Here is a 21,926-nt window from a genome sequence, read left to right on the forward strand (position 1 = left end):
TCACCAACCCCTACTTATGAGTATAAAAATACTGGAAGCAGAATTACAGAAAATGTCACTTATGCCTGGCTGTGCAGACTTCTGGAGATGCCCTGGTCCCTGCTGGCACACAGAAAAGCACCTAAGAGCAGCCCAAGAATCCAAACAGTCACCAAATGTCAACAGTGTTTTTAAAAAATTACAGATCCTTCTCCCTTCTCAGTGGCCCACAGCACAGGCCAGGTGTTTATACAGCCAAGGAAAGGGGTAGTACTGGTAAACCAATGTACTCATGATTTAGTGAGAAGAACCTTGGACTAGACTAGACTAGACTAGACTAGAAACCTGTCTCTGTTCCCATTTACTGACCATCTGACAATGAATCAAGCCCTAAGTAGAACTGCTTTCTAAGCAATAGAAAGATGGCCATTGCAGAGTAACTGAACCTTTTCTTTCAAGACCCACTGTAATGGGTCTTGAAATGTCCTGTAATGCGCTGTAATGCACGGGAGATGACAAACGCAGTTCAATACAATAGATCAGGTATAGAGTACAGTGAAGTTACCAAAGAACCGTGGGAGTTCAGAGGAAGGACTATGGGGGGAAGTTCCAGGAGGGCACCACTGTGAGAATCTGAGCAGGATCCGGAAGGACAGAGAAGCTGAAAGTGGGGATGAGCCAGGGCAGCGCTGGGCAGAGACGAGTGGCACTCCCCGCGCGGCAAGGGCGCACAGCCTTGGCCGAGGGGATTTCCATCTCTGGGCCCCGGCTCAGAAACCTGGCACTTAAAACACACGCGCGCTTGGAAAAACTAAAAAGGTCCGTGTTGCTTTTGGTCAAGGGTTCACGCCTGGCCGTTAAGGCAGGAAGCCCCGCGAGGCGCGCGTGGGAACGGAAACTGCGCGAACCCGGTCGCCCTCGCCTCCATCCTTCGCTTGCTGAAGTATAGACTCTTTCACCGACTGAAAGAACAAGGAAGAACCCGGAAAAAACCACCACCACCCGCCGGCGCAGCGGAGGCCCGGCCGCCGCGGCCGCAGTGGTTCCGAGCTCCTCCACCCGGAGAGACCCCGCTGTCTTCCGGCCCCGCGCGTGGAAGCCGAGGCCAGCGCCTGCCGCCACGCCACCTGCAGCCGCTCCGGCCCCGCGCGGCGGCCGTTCGGGCCTCTCCCGCCGCCGGGCCCCTCCGCCCACTCCGCCGTGACGAATCGGCGCCCGGCCTGGAGCGTGCCCACATTCGTGGGGTTTTGTAGAACGTGTGGGATCTGAAAAAAATCCCTGACCGGACGGAGCATCACCGCATCCTCACCTGGAGCTTTATTTTTTCAAAAAGAGTCGGGGGAAGGGCTGGAAAGCAATTAAGAAGAGTGTGGAAAGTGCGAGTGCGGACGCTCCGGACGCGAGGGGCGGGGCGTGCGCGGGACAAAGGGAAACGAGGCCGGAGCTGCGGGCGCTTTTTCTGCCCGCGGGTGAGTGCTTCCGACTGGGCCCGAGCGGGTCGGGAGGGTAGCGAGTCGCGGTGTCCCGGCTTGACTGGACCTCGAGTTCCCGGGGGCTGCTGGGGTTCAGGCTGGGCCGCGGGCCCAGAGCTGGGGGTCGGTTGCGGCCTCCTTGAGGCCTAGCGGAGCGGGGTTCGGGAGGGAGTCCCGTCTGGGGCCCCTCCCCGGCGGCAAGATTTGCCCCTTCCACTAACCCCGCGACATGGGTCAGGGCACCCATGCATTCCTCTTTAGTGGAGTTGTTAGTGACGTGCATTCAGCACCACAACCTGAAGGAAGCGACCTCAGGGGAACCCCTTGGGGCAAGCCAAGTCCGTGGTCCATCCCCCTCTCCTCCCCCCCCCCACCCCCCCAGGAAGGTGGTTTCCCTTTGGTTCGGCAGCGACCGAGGACACTCGGTGTGGCTACGAGTGGAGAGCGGAGAGCGAAAGCTCGGAAACAGTCTGGCCTGGGTTTGAAACCCAGCTCTGGCACTTCCTGGCTGTGTGGCTTTAGACAAGTTACTTAAACTCGCCGCCGAGGCTCCCATTTTTCTTGTGTAAAGTACGGATATATCCATACATATCTCGAAGGGTAGTTGCGACCCTGAACCGAGATAAGTGATAAGCCCGCCCCGTAGAAAGTCTTCAACAAGTATCTAGTATTTTATGCCAGGCGCCAGGGATGGGTCCAGTGGCAGACGAATGTACAAGCCCACCCTTAGAATTTTATCGTAGCAGACGACAGCAGTAATTTTGAAGTCTTAACAATAGTGTGATGTACCGGGGAGCTTTGGCAGTTATTATCAGCGCTTCTCACAGCGAGGCCTACTTGTTGTTGACAGCACACCCCCACCCCCATGTTGAGCAGGAAGGAGATCACCCGAGTCCATGGTTTCTGCCCGGTTCTTACCGAAAGAGGGAGAGACCCAGGTTGGGCTGTTCAAAAAATACTTCTTTCCACACAGTCCTCTGATTCCTTCTATTCCAGGGACTTCCCTTAAAATGTAGAAGAGAAGCAAAAGCATCATGCTTGTTTCACGTAATGTTTGATGAAAGTACTCCAGTAGTCATAGAAGTTATTTGCTCTTTTTCTAAAATGTTTGTCTTTTTGTACACATTGTGTGTGATGTATATTGATGTAAGAAACAAGCTCATGCCTTTATGTTCTTGTTCAGAGCTGGTAATACTAGGACCAAATGTAAGCATTGAGCTAGGTGCTGGGACTGCGATAATGAATGAGATGGCCTCTGTTCTACAATTTAGCCATATTAACAGGTATAATACAATGTAATGAACAATATTATAGATTTAGGTGAATTGGATAGGAGTACAGAGAAGGAAGCAATTTGTTCTCCCCAAGTAATTTATCACGAAATCTCCCTTGAGATATATATTTTGAAATGGACTGTGAAGGGTTAATGAATTTTTCAGGTAGAGGCTCAGAAGTTATTCCCAGGAGATACAAAGCTATTTACCACTTTAAGAGAATGTGAAGCTCTTTATCAACCAGTTACCTTTTGCACTGCCTCCAGAAATAAAATGCTGGCTTGTTTTAATAGAACTTGTTACTCTAAGAGGAAGGTAGAGCTGCTGTTGATCAGTGAGCCGTTAGTATCTGGTAGGCCTTGTTGGGGTGGGCCCTGTTAATACATCACATTCTATTGTCATTATATTTTTATCAGTTTAAATGTTTACATGGCATTAGCAGAATGTTTTCCATGAAGGAGGTGGCAAGAAAAAACTTGAAAGTACACGTCTAATATTACTTTTAATATCCCCAGTAATTTGTTTTAGTCGTTTAATTCTGATGATCCAAATGACCTATAAGATTTAGTAAAATATGCAAAGGATTTGATTACTAGAAGATAGTGTAATTTTACTAAGAAATACCAATTAAACTACCCTATTCTTTAGGAAAACATCTCTTATGCTTGCTGAGTTTTGATTCTCTTTTTTTTTCTTTTTTTTTTCTTTTTTTTTATTTTAGTGTCTCAGATTCATTCTTAAGGAACTGAGAACTTAATCTTCCAAAATGTCAAGTAAGTTTCATTTTTTATATTTATCTATTAATAAGAGACTAATGCCCTAGCAAATGGGAATTCCAAAATACTCTCATTTTTTTTTCTTCAAAACAGGACCATTGGTAGTTTTGTTGCATAGTATTATATCTCAGTTGTTTACAAGAAGTTATTTATTTTCTTTCAAACAGAAAGACCATCTTATGCCCCACCTCCCACCCCAGCTCCTGCAACAGTAAGTTTTAATTTTCTTGTTAATGTAATAGCCAAGTCTGGCCTTGATACAAAAACCCAGATGTCTTCCAGTGACAGTCACTCAATCATCACAGCAACAGGATGAAAAATTCAGCCAAAAAACAGCACTTCCTACTAAATAAAATAACTCTCTGCATCTTACCTTGAACCGATCCCAACATTTAAAGAAACATACTGCTGAAATTCCAACCTCCTCTGCTCAGTTCTCTTTTTTAAATGGGAAATAAATGATAAGCTTAACATCTCTTTCTAGTTAATCTCTATAAGAGTCTTAAAAGTTGATATTGAGTGAATGCTCAATCTGGCATTTGTTATTATTTTTAAACCTAACCTTCAACTGGTTACACTTTCTCTCCTTGTTTATATATAATTTTCATATTAAACAGTAAAGCATCCAGTACCATAATAACACTCATTGTAAATTTTTATTTTTCAAGCTGTTTAAGTAAGGATTTCATTATCTGTGGGTCAGATCCTGCCTATTGAATATGTTTTCAAGTTTCTAAATAATACTTGTGAACTAGGTTTTTCATCAAGCAAGTTCTGGCCCAGCTTGGACAGCATGTAAAATAACCATCCAATCCACAAAACAAATCTAACAGGAACTATTCAGGCCTTGCTGAAACGGATTCCTTGTTGTTTTTTGGGTTTTCTTTTTTTTTTTTTTTTTTTTTTGTCTTTAAAAAAACACTGTTAACATTGACCATGGCCTACAAAAGCAGTTCTTTAATAGCTGTTAGCCCTCCTTCCTGACCCCTTATCCCCAAAATTGCAGGCTAGCTTACTAATTAGGTCCTTGTGTAATTTTTTTTCTCCACTAGATGACTGCTCTTACTTACTAATCCTCAGATGTATGCTTTAGTTACCTTTATCAACAATTTGTTTCTCTTAGTAAGATACTTCTTAAAAGAGATACTGTATCTCATGTTCTCATTTCAACTTATGTAACATAGTAACATATAGTTTCTAAAGTTACTTCCAGTAGATCTTAAAGTCCTGTGTTTGGTTTGTTTTCTTTCTTAAATCAAAGAACATTTCTTAATGACCATCTCCTTGGCCCTCTGCTAGTGGCTATACAGGTGGAGTTGAACAGTTGAGATTCCTGACCTCAAAGAGCTAACCATGTACTTCAATTTTGGAAATGGTATAATTGTAATGTTTTAGTTTTGATTTTTTTTTTAATTCCCGTAACTTTATTACATTATTGCCTCATAATGTTGAACAGTGATTTTCATTCTTTATGCAACCTTTGAAGATGTCATTTTGACGTATATACTGCCTCTGACAGTGTATAATCTCTGGAAGACAAACTTGATTTTTTGGGATAATAAAAATAGCTCAAAAACCAAGTGTCCCCTTATGACTTCTCAAATGTAGAAAGGGATTTTTTTTTTTTGGCCTTTCTTTAGTCCTATTTCTGTACTATTGTAATTTCACATTGACACATAAAATAAAGAAGACTAGGGATTAGGACAGCCAACAGAATGGATATCAAATGAATTATCTTCCTTCCTTTTTTTTTTTTTTCCATTCTACCATCACCACCACCACCACCACCACCCAATGTACCACTCCAAGTAATATACACTTCTCTTGTGCCTTTGATACTTCATCTGTGTTTTGCCTACGTAAATATGCCTAATTTGCGTCTTTTATAACTATACAGACTAGAATTGATCAGTTGTTCTCTTTTCCTAAAGAGTTTCAAATGTAATATCAGCCTGAATATCTTTCTTTTGGACACTAAGGATATGTGCAGCGGCATGTTGTAGAAAATTGTGTTCATAACAGCCACAGCTTAGTTGGGATGTGTTAAGTGTATTTTACATTCTACAATTGAGGGCTCATATTGTTAATTGCATGTTAAAATTAAATTAGTTGTTTTGGTTGAGTTTCATTAGATAAAATTCCCTACTTTTGGTTTCTCTTCGCTATATATATCCTTTTTATGCATTATACCTTTATTCTCATGAACATTAGATGTCATTGTATTAACCATGAGGGCACTGCTATATTAAGAGCCCATTTTTGATTACATCAACACATAATTCATGAAACCAATAATTCCATTGCTGCAATGAGCAGTTGTGTTTTGAAAGGATCAAAGGTATTGAAACTAGATGAAAAAATGAAGTTCAAGTCTGTAAACTAGGAAAGTAGTTCACATTAAAATTAAATGGCAGAAAGTGTTCATGATTGACCTATGGAAGATGGATCAAAGAAGAGATGGAAGAGAAAGCCTAAAAAAAAAGAATGACTGGGTTTAAAAGATCAGATAGCACCCCTGAATGAAATCCATGCATTTCTTACAAGTCTTTGTTTTGAAATCATGTATGTGACACCCATTGAATCCCACATAAGTTCTTTTCTACTGACTACTCTGACTTCCTGATTTGAGTACCTTTTCATTTTTCACATTATATAGAAGGATTTAAAATTGTCTCTGACACAATCCATTTCTTGTTTTTATTTGTTCTTAGTAGATAAATACATTGGTGGCATCTGCATAACTGTCAAGTAAATCACATTTTGTTTTGCATGTAAAGTGTTTCAGACTTCTAGTTGATCACATGTCAGGCCTTCCTATCTCAGACACCTGTTGCTAAGTTGTTATATCATATTCTTGACCATAAAGTAATCTGGAGTGTTTGAGACACTTCAGTATATTGCTTATTCTGAAAAAACAAGCACACACACTCACGCTGACGATAAACACGACTTGCCCCTGTAAAGAGAAAGAAAGAGAAGAAAGGGAAAAAAAACAAAAAACAAAAAAACCACTTGCAGACTGGTTTCCCAATGAAAGATAAAGAACAGTTACAACACATCATTGCTTGTTTAAATTCAGGTTGCTTTTGCATGCCATATGCAGATCATTTTTCATTTCTGTGTTTTCCTCGTTTGAGCTCATTTCTCATTCGTGTTTTTGTCTCATTTGTTTCCATCAGCAAATGCCCAGCACACCAGGGTTTGTGGGATACAATCCATACAGTCATCTCGCCTACAACAACTACAGGCTGGGAGGGAACCCGGGCACCAACAGCCGGGTCACGGTAGGAGAATCAACTATTACAGCATCCGGCAAACAACTGGATTTGACCAGAAATGCCTCCAGAGTTAGGTCCTTTTGAATCAGCAGCACAGCCATTTAAAAAAAAATTTTTTTAACCTGGCTTTTTGACTATTTTAAACATTCATTGTACGATCTTAAACTGGGAAAAAAAAAAAACAAAAACAAAAAACAAAAGAACAGTGAAATCTGGATATGTATGTAGAAGAAAAGAAGAATCCATTCTGTTTGGTGGTTGGTGAGCTAAAGCCCTGGGCACTTACTGCTTATACTATATGTAGATAAACCTAGAGTTTCTTATGGTTAAAATACCCTTTTTGAGATAAAGAGTATCTTTCATTTAAGGTAATTGGCATCAGGCTCAAGAACTTAGTTTCTGAGTAAAAGCCCAGCTTACGGACCTGGGCTTTTTTCGGCTGGCCTACCAGTTTGAACTGCTACACATAATTATTTGTCTTTTGGATTTAATATTCAACTTCCTGAGATTCATTTCTCTCCAGTTAAAAAGAGATTTAATATAACTTCAAAGAATTGCAGGATGCAAGTTGAATGAAATTAATTTGACATGCCAGACTTGATACCAACAACTAAAAGTGTACTTATAATCTGTAGGAGAGGGGTATAATTTCTGAAACTGAGGATGTTTCATTTAAATGATCAACCTAAGACACCCAAAATTGAGTGATATATTTCAGATATCTATTTTAGAATCATCTTAAACTGCATTCAAGGAAGCTTAAGTAGCTAAGAAATAAATGTAAAAATGATTTACCAAAAGTAAATAAAAATAAATCCAAAAGCCAAATACCTACATATGTTGGAATGTGGCATTGGTGAGAATTTATACAACCCAGAATGGCTGTAAACTTTTTAATACTTGGTTTTTGTTTGCTATATTCATAAATAATTAATGTGACTTCAAAAGAGCCCTCTCACCCTGTAGTCAAGCTAGAGCAAAAAGCTTGTAACTATCAAACTATATGTCTATCTTGGTAAGCATATTGCTTAGCTTGATAGGTTTTGTTTGTCTAAATTTTTCATTGTTTCTGCATAATTTGTACTTCATAAGCATATCAAGTTTTATGTGCCATGCATATTTCATGGTATCTGAAAAGAATTTTGACAAAGTGTGTGTATGTATGCATTTCACAATGCATACAATTTTTATGTACATCGGTATGTGTTTTCCCTGGCCTAAATGTGTTTCACAAGTGTTATGGGGGGCAAGGTTATCCAATGATAAAGAACATTTTAATTTAAACAAGGAGCAGAGTCAATTTTGGATCATTCATGTTAATGCAGAAAATTATTCATGAGGAGTGAACAAGAGAATGATTACATTTTAATAGCTCTATACAGTCAGCTCTTGATTATCTACATGAATGGAATAGAAATGGTGATAACTGTATTATTAGAATCATTTGTGTTTCAGTTTGTATAAGCATTTTGTTCCTAACTTGGATGTATCTGTGGGAATTCTCTGTTAATAGAGATCATTCAGTAGGAAAAGGAAAGGTCATCCACTGTCTCAGGGCTAGAGTCAATTACCTGTTCCTCCTCATTTCCTCTTGGGGATGTTCGAACCTAGCTTTTGGAGTTGGCTCTAGCTTTGGGATGGATTAGTACAGGAGGGTCGTTGAGCATGGAATATTTGGCATTTGGGTTCTTTGTGTTAGTTTTTTTGGTATTATTGTCCTCAGCACCAGACTGAAGTGTAATCAAACTGCTGTCTAGACTTAACCTGAAGGGGCCTAGAAACTGAAGGCTTTTAGCCTCTCTTAATCCCAGCCCCTTCAACTTTTAGGTCACTGAATTGCTGTCTAAGAAAATTAGTTTTGCCTAAAGTTTTACACAACTTTTTTTAATATATCTAACTGAAGCTTTGTTAGGACTTAAAGGATGTGATTTTGACCATTATAGAAGTATTTTATTTTAAGATGACCCCGATAATGTGTTACCTTTTTTTATTCTTTTAGGCTCCTTATAGGGTATCACTGTTTGCAAATAGCCTTAAGTCAGCGATTTGAAAGAATGAGTCTGAAACCCTATCTGGTAGCTTCTGATAGGCTCTGTAGAACATCTGGTTTCCCTCAGGACTCTAGTACACTTGAATAGTTGTGAGACTTTTTACAGCGTGTTGAAACTTTTGGAGTGCCTGTGATAGCCATGAGATGGAATTCATTCCTAGTCCTCTCAGATGGTGGTTAACATTCTCCTAAGTACAGGTGTGAAAACAGTTTGAGATGTTAAAAATGGCTTATTTTTGTGCTAATTGGAAAGTCCATTCTAGAAGAAAACTCTACCAGAGAAAAGGAAGAATTAGAAGAAACAACAACAAAATCTCTTGAGTGGCCAAAATAAATTTCACAGAATCATGATCTTTATGCATAGGCGATTCCAGGAATTACTGTTATATAAGCACAGTTTTAACTTAGCTAAGCATAGTTTTTACGTTCCCCCAACTCATTGCCAGGTAGAAGCAGAAAATTATAAAGAGGGACATTTGCTATTAGAGGTAGCTTTCCTGATAGAAACAAGGAAAGAAACTGCTAAGAAAGGAAACATTCCCTCCAAAGGTGTAACCACGTGGCCATTTAGTCAGGGGCCCAGCAGCTCTCACTCCTCAAGTCAGAGGAGTACAGGAAAGCAGGGGTTGTTTCTGATGGACTCTCATCAAAATAAGGTTAAAGTGTCTTGAGGGCAAATTGCCTTTTTTTTTTTTTTTGTAAAGAGTAATGTTTAAAACATGGTAGAAAGATGTCTGCTAAGATGATAAATAAATTAAGAATGTTTAGACATAAAAATCTTTAGTGTCCTGAAAACCAGCTAAATTTTAACTTTGCAGTTATTGTTTGGGTTTGGTTTGGTTTGGTTTGTATTTATAAATTGCCTAATCAATGAAATAGAGCCTTGTTTCATTCAAATGAAAATATTCTTTGAAAAGTAGAGCTTATATTACTATGATTTGTTTTTGAAGTGTTTTAAGTCAATATATTTAAAACATAGACATTTTAGAGTTCTTTATCTCTTTAAAGAAAATTTGTTAGTGGTGATATACCAACTTCAATTATTGGCACAATTCCAACTTTATTTGTAACCGACTTCATGGAATTCTGAAGGTTTGTGTTGGATATAAATTAGAAATGCTTTCTAGTAGCTTTACATATGAAAAATCAGACCTTTGTGTATCTTGCTCTGAACCTATGATGTAAAGTAAAGTTAGCCTCATAGGAGTTCCCTTACCCCTCCTTGAAAGAGCTACAGACCTGGAGACTGAACTTGTCTTGGCTTATAGGAGGTTCATATGATTGCTGTTGACAGTGTCTATCCCTTCTGGCTTACCTCACGGCATTGCCCAATGCTGGCTTAAAAAAAAACCAGGGTCTGTCTGCATGGGCACCAGCATGAGGTATGGCATGAATGTATGGGAGGAGTGGAAAGACGAGAGGAAATACTGTTTCAAAGGTGATCTGCTTTCTAACAATCTCATGTAAGAAGAAGCAGAGTTACTCAAAATATGTAGGGATGGAGAAAGACCCTCACCCTAGGAGGAGGAAGCATTGTTTGAAAGCAGTGGAATTGGGCAGACACACTAATCTCAGAGATTAGTGTGGATTAAAAAATAAGGTTATAATTGGTGTCCCAACCCAGAAAGGAGGAATTTGGGCAACTGAAGGGCAAGGGATCCAAATATCTCTTAGTCTCCTTATGAGGATTTGCCAGTCCCTGTCCTTTGATAATTAGAGCGAAGCCAACACCTCTTCCCTCTAGCCCGTCAAGAAGAATCAATATCCGTTGTCTCCTAGAAACTGGGGGGAAATAAATGTGATTCAGCCATGATGAATTTATTCTGGGTCCTTGATCAATGGTAGTCATATATGTTAAGCTGAAACTAAGTTCAGAAATAGACGCTTGTGGACCGCAGTTATCTGGGGCGCCCACTAGACGCTGCCTGCTCTCATTTACCTAGCTGTTATTCCACAGAAAGAACCGGTCTCTCATCTTTTTCTTCGCCTTTGTTTTCCCTCTATTCCACTTTTTTCTTTACCTTTTTAAAAAATATTTTTAGTTTTCCCTCCTGCTTGTGTTTTCATTTTTTTTCTCCCCACTAAACCAAAATTTTTAATCAGTATAAGGCCTCAAAAATAACCCAATTGGGCTGCAATTTCTCTGCCCCTGGGTAAACTCATCCACTCCCACTTTATTATTAGGACTGAGGACAAGAAAAGGCATGACTTTAGTTTATAATTCTTGATCCCCTTTATAGAAAGCCACTAGATATGGACCTAGAACCTTAAGAAAAATAAAATCTCTAGTCCTGATAAAGGAAATAAGGTATTTTGTTTTCTGTTTTGAACCTAGAAGGTAGTTTTTGTAGGGGTGTTGTTTATGTAGGGGTGTCGTGCATTCCTGGAATAGTACAAGTAGACACAAAAATCCCTGCAGACAGTGTGAGAGTGGTAAGTGCTGAAGGAGCCTAGACTCCAGCAGATAATCAAGTGTTGACTGTATGTGTAATGGTAAATTAAGCACAATTAAAGGGTGCTAGGTTATGTCCTAAACATGGAACATGTGATATGTAACCATATATTTTCAGTGTATGGATTATTATGTAATACTTTATTTGTTCTTACAGCCAGGTTGTCAAAGCAGTAGCAAAAATCTGCCGAGTAAAATATTTTAAAATAATGTACCTAAAGTCATTTTCTTTATTTTCTTTTGATGTGAATATTTCTGAATTTGCAGTGATAGCTATTTTCAGTGGAGAAAATATAAGAATCTTGTATCCATGGACGAGTAGAAGAAAGGCGCATTAGAAATTTTTAAGGGACTCTCTTTTCGTTTTGCTGGTGAATTACTTGCAGTTGAATAATGAATGTATTTAACTCTTTTGTAGGCATCCTCTGGTATTACGATTCCAAAACCCCCAAAGCCACCAGATAAGCCGCTGATGCCCTACATGAGGTACAGCAGAAAGGTAGGTGCCAGGAGCCAGAGGGAGGAAGGACTGTTCTCTTTGCTGCTTCGCTTTACATCAGATTTCATAATGGCATAGCCAGGGTTTCTGTGTATAGTCAGAGGAAAGGATGAGGAATTGCAGTTTTTAAAGAACTTGGTTCTGATTTCAGAATTCTGAAACTAAAATCCAGCAAGAAGAACATGATTAAAAAAACCATTTAAGTCCATTAGACAGTGTTACGTAGCCCTTTGGAGAAATTCAGTGACATGAGAAAAATGTGAGGTGAAAAAAGGCATATAGAACTACATATATTATCTTATTTTGTATAAAAACAATAGCAACAGTGTGTTAGTTTGAAGAAGAAAAAAGCCTAGAAAGCAGTGGTTATCTCTACAGAGTAAGCTCATGGTGATTTTCATTTTCTTTACACTTTTGAATTTTCCCTTGCGGTTTAGTTTGGTGATGAACCTATAGTCTCTTAAAGTAACAAAGAGAGCCAATATCTTTATTAATAGTAAGGGCTTTGAGCTGTTTTCACCACTATTTAAAAATTTGGGATCACACTTATTATACATGTATTTGATGATATGGTCTGTTGTGTTATGCAGATTAACCACTTTCCTTCTAAATTCTGTGAACTTTTAGAGAGACAGAGACTGTGTTATTGGGTTATCTCATCTTAACACCCCAGTGATTGGAGATGTCTTGAGATCTGCCATGGATTAATCCAGCAAAAGAAATGAGATTGGCCAGCTATTGATAATTGTTGCAGTGGGCTGATGAGAACATGGGGATTTGATACTATTCCTTCTGCCTTTGTTTATGTTTAAAAGTTTCTCTATTAAAAGTATTTTTAAAGTTCTGTATTTTTAGGCATCCATACTGAAATTTCATGTTTCATTTTTAAGGTCTGGGACCAAGTTAAAGCTTCCAACCCTGACCTAAAGTTGTGGGAGATTGGCAAGATTATTGGTGGCATGTGGCGAGATCTCACTGATGAAGAAAAACAAGAATATTTAAACGAATACGAAGCAGAAAAGGTAGAATGGGGACCTCAGTGGGGTGGAGACTATATAAAATGCATAAACATTCGCTTGTTCTTTGTGAAAGAAACAAAAGATCTAATCAGCTGAGGCTGTACTGTCTCTGCTGGGTCAAGTCACTTTCTCTAGGCTTCAGATTCCTTGTCTGTATAAAGGAGATAATTCTGCCTTTTGATATTCTAATGAGATAAAGCTATCCATATAACCTGTAATATGTTAATTACAAAACTGAAAAATATTTGAATTTCAGATAGAGTACAATGAATCTATGAAGGCCTATCATAATTCCCCCGCATACCTTGCTTACATAAATGCAAAAAGTCGTGCAGAAGCTGCTTTAGAGGAAGAAAGTCGACAGAGACAGTCTCGCATGGAGAAAGGAGAGCCGTACATGAGCATCCAGCCTGCTGAAGATCCAGACGGTAAAAAAAAAACAAAAATGGGGTTTTGTTTATGCGTTCTCCAAGAACTTAAAATACAAGCAATCACCAAGTTAATGTCCTACCTAAATGGAAAACAAAGCATATAAGTGCCATTTCAATATTTTGATTACTTAATCTTAAGATCTGCATGTGACGTTTCCATTAAAAAAAAGATACATCCTTGTTGGTGTAGAAAATAGCAAAACCTATTTATTGTTTATCAGAATCTTTATGCTCAGAATGCAGGAAAGGCTTTTGAGTCACAATCAGAATTTTGCTCAACTGCTTTTAAAAAGTTCATGCTTTCTGGTTAACATCCTGTTTTCCTATTGATTCCTTAAACTTCTTGAATTAAAGGCTCTCCAGGGAGAAAGTTAATGAGTGGGGAGAAGCATTGTGAAATTGTTTTCCAGTTAATTCAGAAATCCAGCATGGCCTGTGATAACACATGAGGGTGCACACATGCACACTTTATACACACACACAAATGTATGTACACACAAACAGCAGAGCTTCCTGATTGGCTTTCCATGACTCGTTTGCAGGTATACAGATTACATCCTTGGTCTCTGCAGCCAGGCAGGGTCTGAAGCTGCAAGGAGCCTCAGAACTACCCCCCTGCATCAGGGACCATATTCCTCTATGAGTCACGCCTGCTGTATAAATCACATTTTCTCATGTGCTGCTATGATGTGGAAAAAGCTAGAGGCTCCAGCTGCAAGCAACAAAACATTAAGAAAAGAAGACCCCATTTCAGAGTAGGGGTATAAAGAGAAGGCTTGTAAGAACTTGAAAGATACTGTGGAGAAAGGAAGCAATAATGCCACTAAAAACATGAATAAACATGTACCCCATAGGAGAGGGAGGAAATATGTTTTTAAAAAGAATGGACTAGGATATTGACAAATACTCTCATAAATACAGAAGAGACAAGAATAATGTAAATAATAATAGAATATGAATTAGAAACCATACTGAGTGTTAAGGACATGCTAGCAAACAGGCCAGAATTACTCAGATTGGATGATTAATGCAAGAAAAACATACAGAACTAACAAATAGAAAAGAAGATCCAGTCTACGAAAAACTGGAAGGATGAGAGATGAGTAGAAGAGTATCAACAAAGATTAGCAACACGGAAGCCACGAGTAGAAGCAGTTAAAAGTTTTCTTTAGGTGAGAGGGGACAGTGAACTGAGCAGGACTTCAGAGATTGACTCAGGAACAGTTTTCAGAAAAACATCCTCTTCTCTGTTCCGTAGACTTCAGCCCATTATGTTTTAGAAAGTTTAAGGTAAGAACTGAAAGCTGCTGGTAAGAAAGGATAGGTGAAAATGAAGATGCCAGGATAAGAGTGACTTCAGACCTTGGACTTTATGCCTCGGAAATAGCAGAAGAGGAAATTTGCGAGGGGGGAGTTAGCATCAGTCCAAGAGAAGGACTGTGAGCATAGTGGCTGCCTGCTGCTATTCTAGAAAAGGCTTATGCAGCTTCCACATAAGACAGTGAAAGGTTTTTTAAAGGACATTTTAGAAAATGAGGTAAAATGAAGAGCTGGTGAATTTGAAAATAACTAGAAAATATAAGCCTACCCCCCAAAAGTCAGAATTCTAAGGGTAAGGAAAGACAAACCCAGATTGCTAAGACTTTTTTCCCCTACCAGAGTTCAACACTAGAACCATATAAATGAAAGAAGAAAGCAAAAAAAAAGTATATACAGTTCAGATAGAGATAGCATGAATATACCATGTGTAATCTTAAGTGTGAATATGAAAAACTTAAAAAAATAAGGTCACAATTTCTTTTTATTAAAAATTATTGTATTTGTTTGACAGAGAGAGAGAGATCACAAGTAGGCAGACAGGCAGGCAGAGAGAGAGGAGGAAGCAGGCTCCCTGCTGAGCAGAGAGCCCAATATAGGGCTCAATCCTAGGACCCTGAGATCATGACCTGAGCTGGAGCCACCCAGGCACCCCCAGAATTTTTTTTAATGGTATCCTATATTCCAGTAATTTTAATTTCAGAAATACATTAAAGAAATTACTTGAAAGGAGACAAAAAGTAGTTTGTACAACAGTTTGTAGCTGTGGTGTTTATGATGATGAGCATTTGGGGAACTACTTAATTACCAAATAATAAGGGAGGTGCTAAACTGGGACACAGCAGTACAATTTGGGCCTCAAGCAAAGTTTCCTAAAGTGTGGTCCCTCCACCTCTGGTGGGACACTAAGATGATTAGGTGGTTCAGAGAGGAACTTTTTCTTAATTTTTTAAATTTTTAAAAATTTTTATTTTTTAGGGTGCCTGAGTGGCTCAGTGGGTCATGATTTTAGGGTCTTTGGATTGAGCCCCGCTTCAGGCCCTCTGCTCCGTGGAGGGCCTGCTTCCTCTTCTCTCTCTGCCTGCCTTCCTGCCTACTTGTGTGATCTCTCCCTCTGTCAAATGAATAAATAAAATCTTTAAAAAATAAAAAAAAAATTTTTTTTTATTTTTTAAAGATTTTTTATTATTTGAGAGAGCAAGCGAGAGGGAACACCAGTGGGGGCAGAGGAGCAGAGGGAGAGGGAGAAGGAACTCCCCACTGAGCAAGGAGCCTGATGTGGGACTTGATCCCAGGATCCCGGGATCATGACCCAAGCCAAACGCAGACACTTAACGACTGAGCCACCTGGGTACCCAGGAACTTTTATTTTAATGTGTATTGTTTAAGAGGAAGGTTTATTTTATTTTATTTTTAAAGATTTTATTTATTTATTTGACAGATAGAGATCACAAGTAGGCAGAGAGGCAGGCAGAGAGAGAAGGGGAAGCAGGCTCCTTGCTGAGCAGAGAGCCCGATGCGGGGCTCGATCCCAGGACCCTGGGATCATGACCTGAGCCGAAGGCAGAGGCTTTAACCCACTGAGCCACCCAGGCGCCCCAAGGAAGGTTTATTTTAAAAGTGAGTTAATTTAAGTTACTATGTTAAATAAATGATAGTATGGCTTTTTAGCAGATATGTCCAAAACTGTGGAGGTGATAAAGCAGAGGTTGAAATGAAGGAAATGCTATTGCATAGCTATTAAAAATAAGCATATAAACCAGATCCATGCCGTATGTATATGAACTTGGGGGAGTGAAAACAACATAGTATCTTTATGCACTGAAAACTATGTACATGTATAGATTGACAAAAATTGAAAGTAAAATTTGGTAGTAAATATTTTTTTTCTATAAAATTGCATTAGGGCTTTAATGGGGTTTTTTTTAGACTTAATCACAAGTTCAACACTTTTTTTCTTTTTTTTTTTTTTTTGAAGATTTTATTTATTTATTTGACAGAGATCACAAGTAGGCAGAGAGGCAGACAGAGAGAGAGGAGGAAGCAGGCTCCCTGCCGAGCAGAGAGCCCAATGCAGGGCTCCATCCCAGGACCCTGAGATCACGACCTGAGCCGAAGGCAGAGGCTTTAACCCCCTGAGCCACCCAGGCGCCCTTTAATGGGTTTTTTTAATGAAATAAAATGTATGTGGTGGTCTGGGACACAGTATTGCTAGAGATAATGTTTTCTCCACAGTGGGCATTTTCATTGTATAACTTTAGTATTAAAGTAATACAGTGACAAAGACACTGCTCAGTTCCTGTGTTGTCATCAGGTGTAAATGCCTTAAATTACCACCAAGAGAGTGAACCTTTCAGCAGCATTGTAGTCTCGCTGTAACATGCAGTCTTCCTATTGATGGATTTCCAGGCCAGAAGATACATGGTTTTTATTACATTTGTGTTCCATTCAAGACCTTCTCAGACAGAGTGAGAATAACCAGTACCCTGGCCAGTGAACACATTATGTCCTCCTCGAGATTTTTATGAAATGACTTCCCCAGTGCTCCCATGATGCCCTTAAGGCCCCCTTGTGATTGTTTTTGTTTTAAAGATTTGGTTGATTGATTGATTGGTTGGTTGATTTCTTTGAGAGAGAGCATTGGCGGGGTACAGAGGGAGAGGGAGAAGCAGACTCCTCCCTGAGCAGGGAAGGGCCGGCTTATTAGACCAGTGAAGACCAAGGCTCCTTGGTGTTCAGGTGTTAACATTGTCACTGTCTCCTGTTTATGGTTGCTGGCAACTTCATTTCCAAACATCTTGTTTATGCCAGATTATGATGATGGCTTTTCAATGAAGCATACAGCCACCGCCCGTTTCCAGAGAAACCACCGCCTCATCAGTGAAATCCTCAGTGAGAGTGTGGTGCCGGATGTTCGGTCAGTTGTCACAACAGCTAGAATGCAGGTCCTCAAACGACAGGTCCAGTCCTTAATGGTTCATCAGGTAAAATCACAAAGCATTTGTTAAAATAAATTGGGCTTATGTCACAGAGCCCCAGTGGCATGAATCTATACTGTGTATCAGCCTGTGAGCTAAATATTTCTGTGTTCAGTCTAACCTATTCCTGATTCAGGGAAGAGACTTGAAGTAGTAGAGGTTTCCTGGAGATTTAATAAGTTTGTCATTAAAACTGTAATACAGACTCTTGTGATAGAAAGTTTGCACATTAAGAATTTTAAGATATCTTCTCAACCTTTATTGCTTAACTAAATGTTTTTTCCTGAAGAAATTACTCAGGCCTGAAGGAGTGTTCTTTAACATGTACTTGTTAATTGTAGTCACTCCCCTATGCTGCATTTTGTGTTTTTAAAATCTTAGCTAGACACATTGTGCAATAAGTGATTTAATTTAAAAATTCAGAAACCTTTGTCACACTGTGAGAAAGCATGGACCATTACGAAATGCCCATTTAAAAAATGTATTTTGCTTTCAAGAAAATAATTCAGTAGTAATAAAGCCTAATCATATGTCTTTCAGCGAAAGCTAGAAGCTGAACTTCTTCAAATAGAGGAGCGACACCAGGAAAAGAAGAGGAAATTCCTGGAAAGCACAGATTCATTTAACAATGAACTTAAAAGGGTATTAATTCACTGTGTTCACTGTACTTGTTATCACTGTGACTTTGTTCTTGTTCCTTAGTTTTTGTTCCTTTCTCCAAAATAGTGTTTTTATTGAATGTTGTTCACTTTCAAATAGGGTGAACTTTGTTCTAATGGTAAGGGTCTTTGCTTTGTGAAATTATTCCCATTTTCTGGCAAAATTTCAGTAGGTTTAAGATATCATATAGTATCCACACATGTACTAACTAGCCTGTAGTCCTTAGAATCCCTGGGTGTTTTAATTTAAATGCATGCAGTCATGAGTTGTTTCATTTTATTGAGACTTAATCATTAAATGTAGCTTATAGTGTACACTTTGTGTTAAAACAAGTAGATCCTGTGTTTGGTAGCTTGAAATAGGAACTGGAAGCTTTCTATGTAAATCCAGTGCTTTCAGCATTGCCTCACCAGCCACTTGCTGGTACATGGCCACTACAGCAACTTTCTCTTCCTGTAGACACAGGAGTTTACGACAAGACCTAGAATCGCTCCCCCCACCCCATATATATGTATATAGTTCATAACCAAGAAAAGCCACTCGTGAAATAATTTCTCTGGTTCAGAGGTCGTAAGAAAAGAACAGTACTAAGAGAGTTTTCTTTCTTTCTGACTACTAGTTGTGCGGTTTAAAAGTAGAAGTGGATATGGAAAAAATTGCTGCTGAAATTGCACAGGCAGAGGAGCAGGCTCGAAAAAGGCAGGAGGAAAGAGAGAAAGAGGCAGCAGAACAAGCTGAACGCAGTCAGAGCAGCATGGTTGCTGAGGAGGAGCGGGCTGCGAGCAAGACCGAAGAGAAGAAGGACGATGAGAGCGTCCCGACGGAGACAGGTAACCTGCCCGCTGACCGCCAAGTCGGTGTCCAGGGCTATCCTCTACCTGATCTACGCGTCTTCCAAATCCTGACGTAAAATGTGAATGTCCGTACAAACAGCAGTGAGGCATTGGTCTTTAGTCTGGCTGTTTGAGGTCTTGGTTATTTGTCCAGATGGAGTCATGTCATTTTCCGGGTTAGGTGTATGAAGTATAGTGATAGGAATGGTTGAGAATATGGGCCCTGGAGTCAGACATCTCTGGCTCTAATACTCTTTCACAACTTGCTAGCATAGGAGTGGATAAATTACTTAATCTGTTTCCTCACTTTTAGGTGCTCTAGTACCAGCCCTTGAGAGTTCCAGAGGAAAAATGAGGAAATATACATAAAAATCACTTAATATTGGATTTATAAAACCACTTTGGACTGGATTTCATGTGATAGTGGCACTCAGTGTTTTAACCTTTATTGCTAAAATGTAATATGTGGTTGTTGCTTTTAGGATCAAACATCTTTGGTGTCCTAGGACAGGGTTGGGCAAGTAAAACCTGCAGGCCAAATCCTGTCCTGCCACCTGCTTTCGTAAAGAAAGTTTGGTTGAAACACAGCCTTACCTGTGTGTTTACGTATTATCTGTGGCTACTTTGGGGCTACCATAGTGTAGTTGAGTTGGTGCAGAGACGCCTGGCCCACAAAACCCAAAATCTTTACTATCTAGCCTTTATGGGGAAGGTTGGTTGATACCATCCAAGAGAAGTTCTTACTTCCAGGCAGACTGATTTTCCTGGTTAAAAGCATTCCTCAAGACACAAAATAACATGTAAAACTTTCATAAAATACCAATTAAACCGATTATTTGAAATTTTGAGATTACTTCACCTTCTGGCACTATTTTGACCCTGCCCAGTGCCCTGTGTAAGCAGGAGTAAGTTAAAAGTGTTCTAGGAAGTACAGCCAAAGGCTCCCTGGACCATCACTGCAAGCAAGGGGAGAGACAGTAGTCATACTTGACATTCAACTGACAAGTTCCGGTTTGACATCAGGAAAACATTTAATGGAATATAGGTTACTTTACCAGATGTTACTACAGTATTTCATTCAGCAGATTAGCATTTCAGATAGTCAGATTTTAAGTTTCATTATCTGAGCCTTTTTCTGTTTTTTTGTGAACATATTTTTTATCTTAACAAATTTGGAGCATTAGTATATTTTTGTGGTTAAAGCAGGAGTTTGAGAATTAGGGTATGAAGCATGATTCTTTGCTCATTTTGCAACTAGACAGAACACTCTGTCCTTTGCCTCTGTTCTGTCATTTATGAGTAGAGCATGCCTATGGGTCTTCACTCAGATTTTATCCTTTTAGCTAAAGGAAAAAGCAAAATTGAGACTATTAGAGCAGAAACCCTCAGGTTCTTAATTTCTTACAGAAAACAACCCAGCATAACATTGAACAATGTACCTAAAATATTGCCCTTATATCATTTCCATACCTGCTTTCTCACTAATTAAAGCCAAAGCACAGAACAACATTATGTCCAATAGAAAGAAAATGTAAGTCCCTGTGTAATTTAAAATTTCTAACATTTTTTAAAGTAAAGGAGAACAAATGAATTAATAATAATATATTTAGCAGCGCCTGGGTGACTCAGTCAGTTAAGTGTCTGCCTTCAGCTCAGGTCATGGTCCCAGGGCCCTGGGATCGAGCCCCACATCAGGCTCCCTTCTCAGCGGAGAGCCTGCTTCTCCTTCTCCCACTCCCCCTGTCTCTCTATCAGTCAAATAAATAAAATCTTAAAAAATAATAATATATTTATTTAACCCAGTATGTCTTAAGCAATATCTCAACGTGTAATCAGCATTTTTAAGGATTAACTTTTCCATTCATTTTCATACTAAATCTTCAAAATCTGATGTGTGTTTTTTACCTGTAGCACATCTAAATTTAGAAGCTAAATTTTCATCAGAAATACTTGGTCTGTATTTAGCTTTTGTAAATTTATAGCTGAGAAGTACATTTTCAAACCTGAATTGTTTCAAAGGTGCTAACAGTTCCTCAGTCCCCCTAGCTCGTTCTGGTGCTTAATGTCATGTGCGGTGAGTGGCTACCACATCAGACAGCATAGCTCGAGACTGTCGGCATAATTAGAAGAATAAACTTATGTCTTGGAACTGACAGTGACACATGTGTGATTACAGAGGAGACACACCTTGAAGAAGCAACGGAAAGCCAACAGAATGGTGAAGAAGGCACATCTACTCCTGAGGACAAGGAGAGCGGGCAGGAGGGGGTGGACAGTATGGCTGAGGAAGGGACCAGTGATAGTAACACTGGCTCGGAGAGCAACAGCGCCACGGTGGAGGAGCCGCCAACGGACCCCGCCCCAGAAGACGAGAAGAAAGAATAAATGTTGCCTTGTTTTATGTGTTCTAAATACTTTTTTAAATGAAAAAAAAAAAAATGTTTTTTGAGTTTTAATGGTGTTATGTGGTTTGTGTATTAATATTTTTCTTGTCCATATCGCACCACCAAAGGCTTTTGGACCATTTAGCATCACAAGCCAAATGGCACAGTCTCCTTTCCTGAGCCATTGTGAAGATGGTTCTTTGGGTCTTATTTCTAGCCCTCAACTACTGAAAGCCTCAGAATTTAAATTAATTGAGAAAATGCCCACCTCTTTTAGAGAGTGATCCTTTGATGCTGCACAATCTACTCTTACAAATGCCTTCCTACAGCTCACTGGGGTGCTTACCAGAGCCATAGCTTTAAACCTCCCAGTTCCCGTCAGCAGCTTCCCGGAAGTCCCCATTCCTCTATACTTCCACAAAGAATAGCTTCTTGAAAACATAATCATGTATGAGTATGTATTTGTTCACTTACCTTTTTTATTTTTTAATCAGTGTCACATACCAAGAGTTGTGTTAAGGAGT

At 39.5% G+C, this 21,926-nt stretch overlaps 1 protein-coding gene across 3 annotated transcripts; it reads left to right on the forward strand.

The window, feature by feature from the left end:
• The first annotated feature begins 1,317 nt into the window (after positions 1-1,317).
• SMARCE1 (SWI/SNF related, matrix associated, actin dependent regulator of chromatin, subfamily e, member 1) lies at positions 1,318-21,474 on the forward strand. 3 transcript variants are annotated; one of them, XM_045070038.1, is made up of 12 exons: positions 1,361-1,448; positions 2,635-2,734; positions 3,447-3,498; positions 3,669-3,712; positions 6,681-6,785; positions 11,700-11,780; positions 12,671-12,802; positions 13,056-13,227; positions 17,359-17,531; positions 18,066-18,167; positions 18,805-19,015; positions 21,195-21,474. In XM_045070038.1, exons 3-12 carry the CDS (start codon positions 3,492-3,494, stop codon positions 21,401-21,403), a joined length of 1,236 nt encoding a protein of 411 aa, XP_044925973.1. In that variant the 5' UTR covers positions 1,361-1,448; positions 2,635-2,734; positions 3,447-3,491; the 3' UTR covers positions 21,404-21,474. The 3 variants fall into 3 exon arrangements, with proteins under 3 accessions (XP_004764644.2, XP_004764645.2, XP_044925973.1); XM_004764587.3 differs by lacking the exon at positions 2,635-2,734 and having other exon boundaries at positions 1,318-1,448; XM_004764588.3 differs by lacking the exons at positions 2,635-2,734; positions 3,669-3,712; positions 6,681-6,785 and having other exon boundaries at positions 1,318-1,448.
• Positions 21,475-21,926: the final 452 nt, after the last annotated feature.

This window comes from Mustela putorius, unplaced genomic scaffold, assembly GCF_011764305.1.
Source record: "Mustela putorius furo isolate JIRA1106 unplaced genomic scaffold, ASM1176430v1.1 tig00003962_pilon_pilon_pilon, whole genome shotgun sequence".
NCBI lineage: Eukaryota > Metazoa > Chordata > Mammalia > Carnivora > Mustelidae > Mustela > Mustela putorius.

Bases quoted from the DNA above. Each gene is read 5' to 3' on its own strand.
- SMARCE1 (XM_004764587.3), top strand. The intron at 12,803-13,055 runs GTAGAATGGGGA...TTTGAATTTCAG, and splicing joins ACGAATACGAAGCAGAAAAG to ATAGAGTACAATGAATCTAT. The intron at 17,532-18,065 runs GTAAAATCACAA...TATGTCTTTCAG, and splicing joins AGTCCTTAATGGTTCATCAG to CGAAAGCTAGAAGCTGAACT.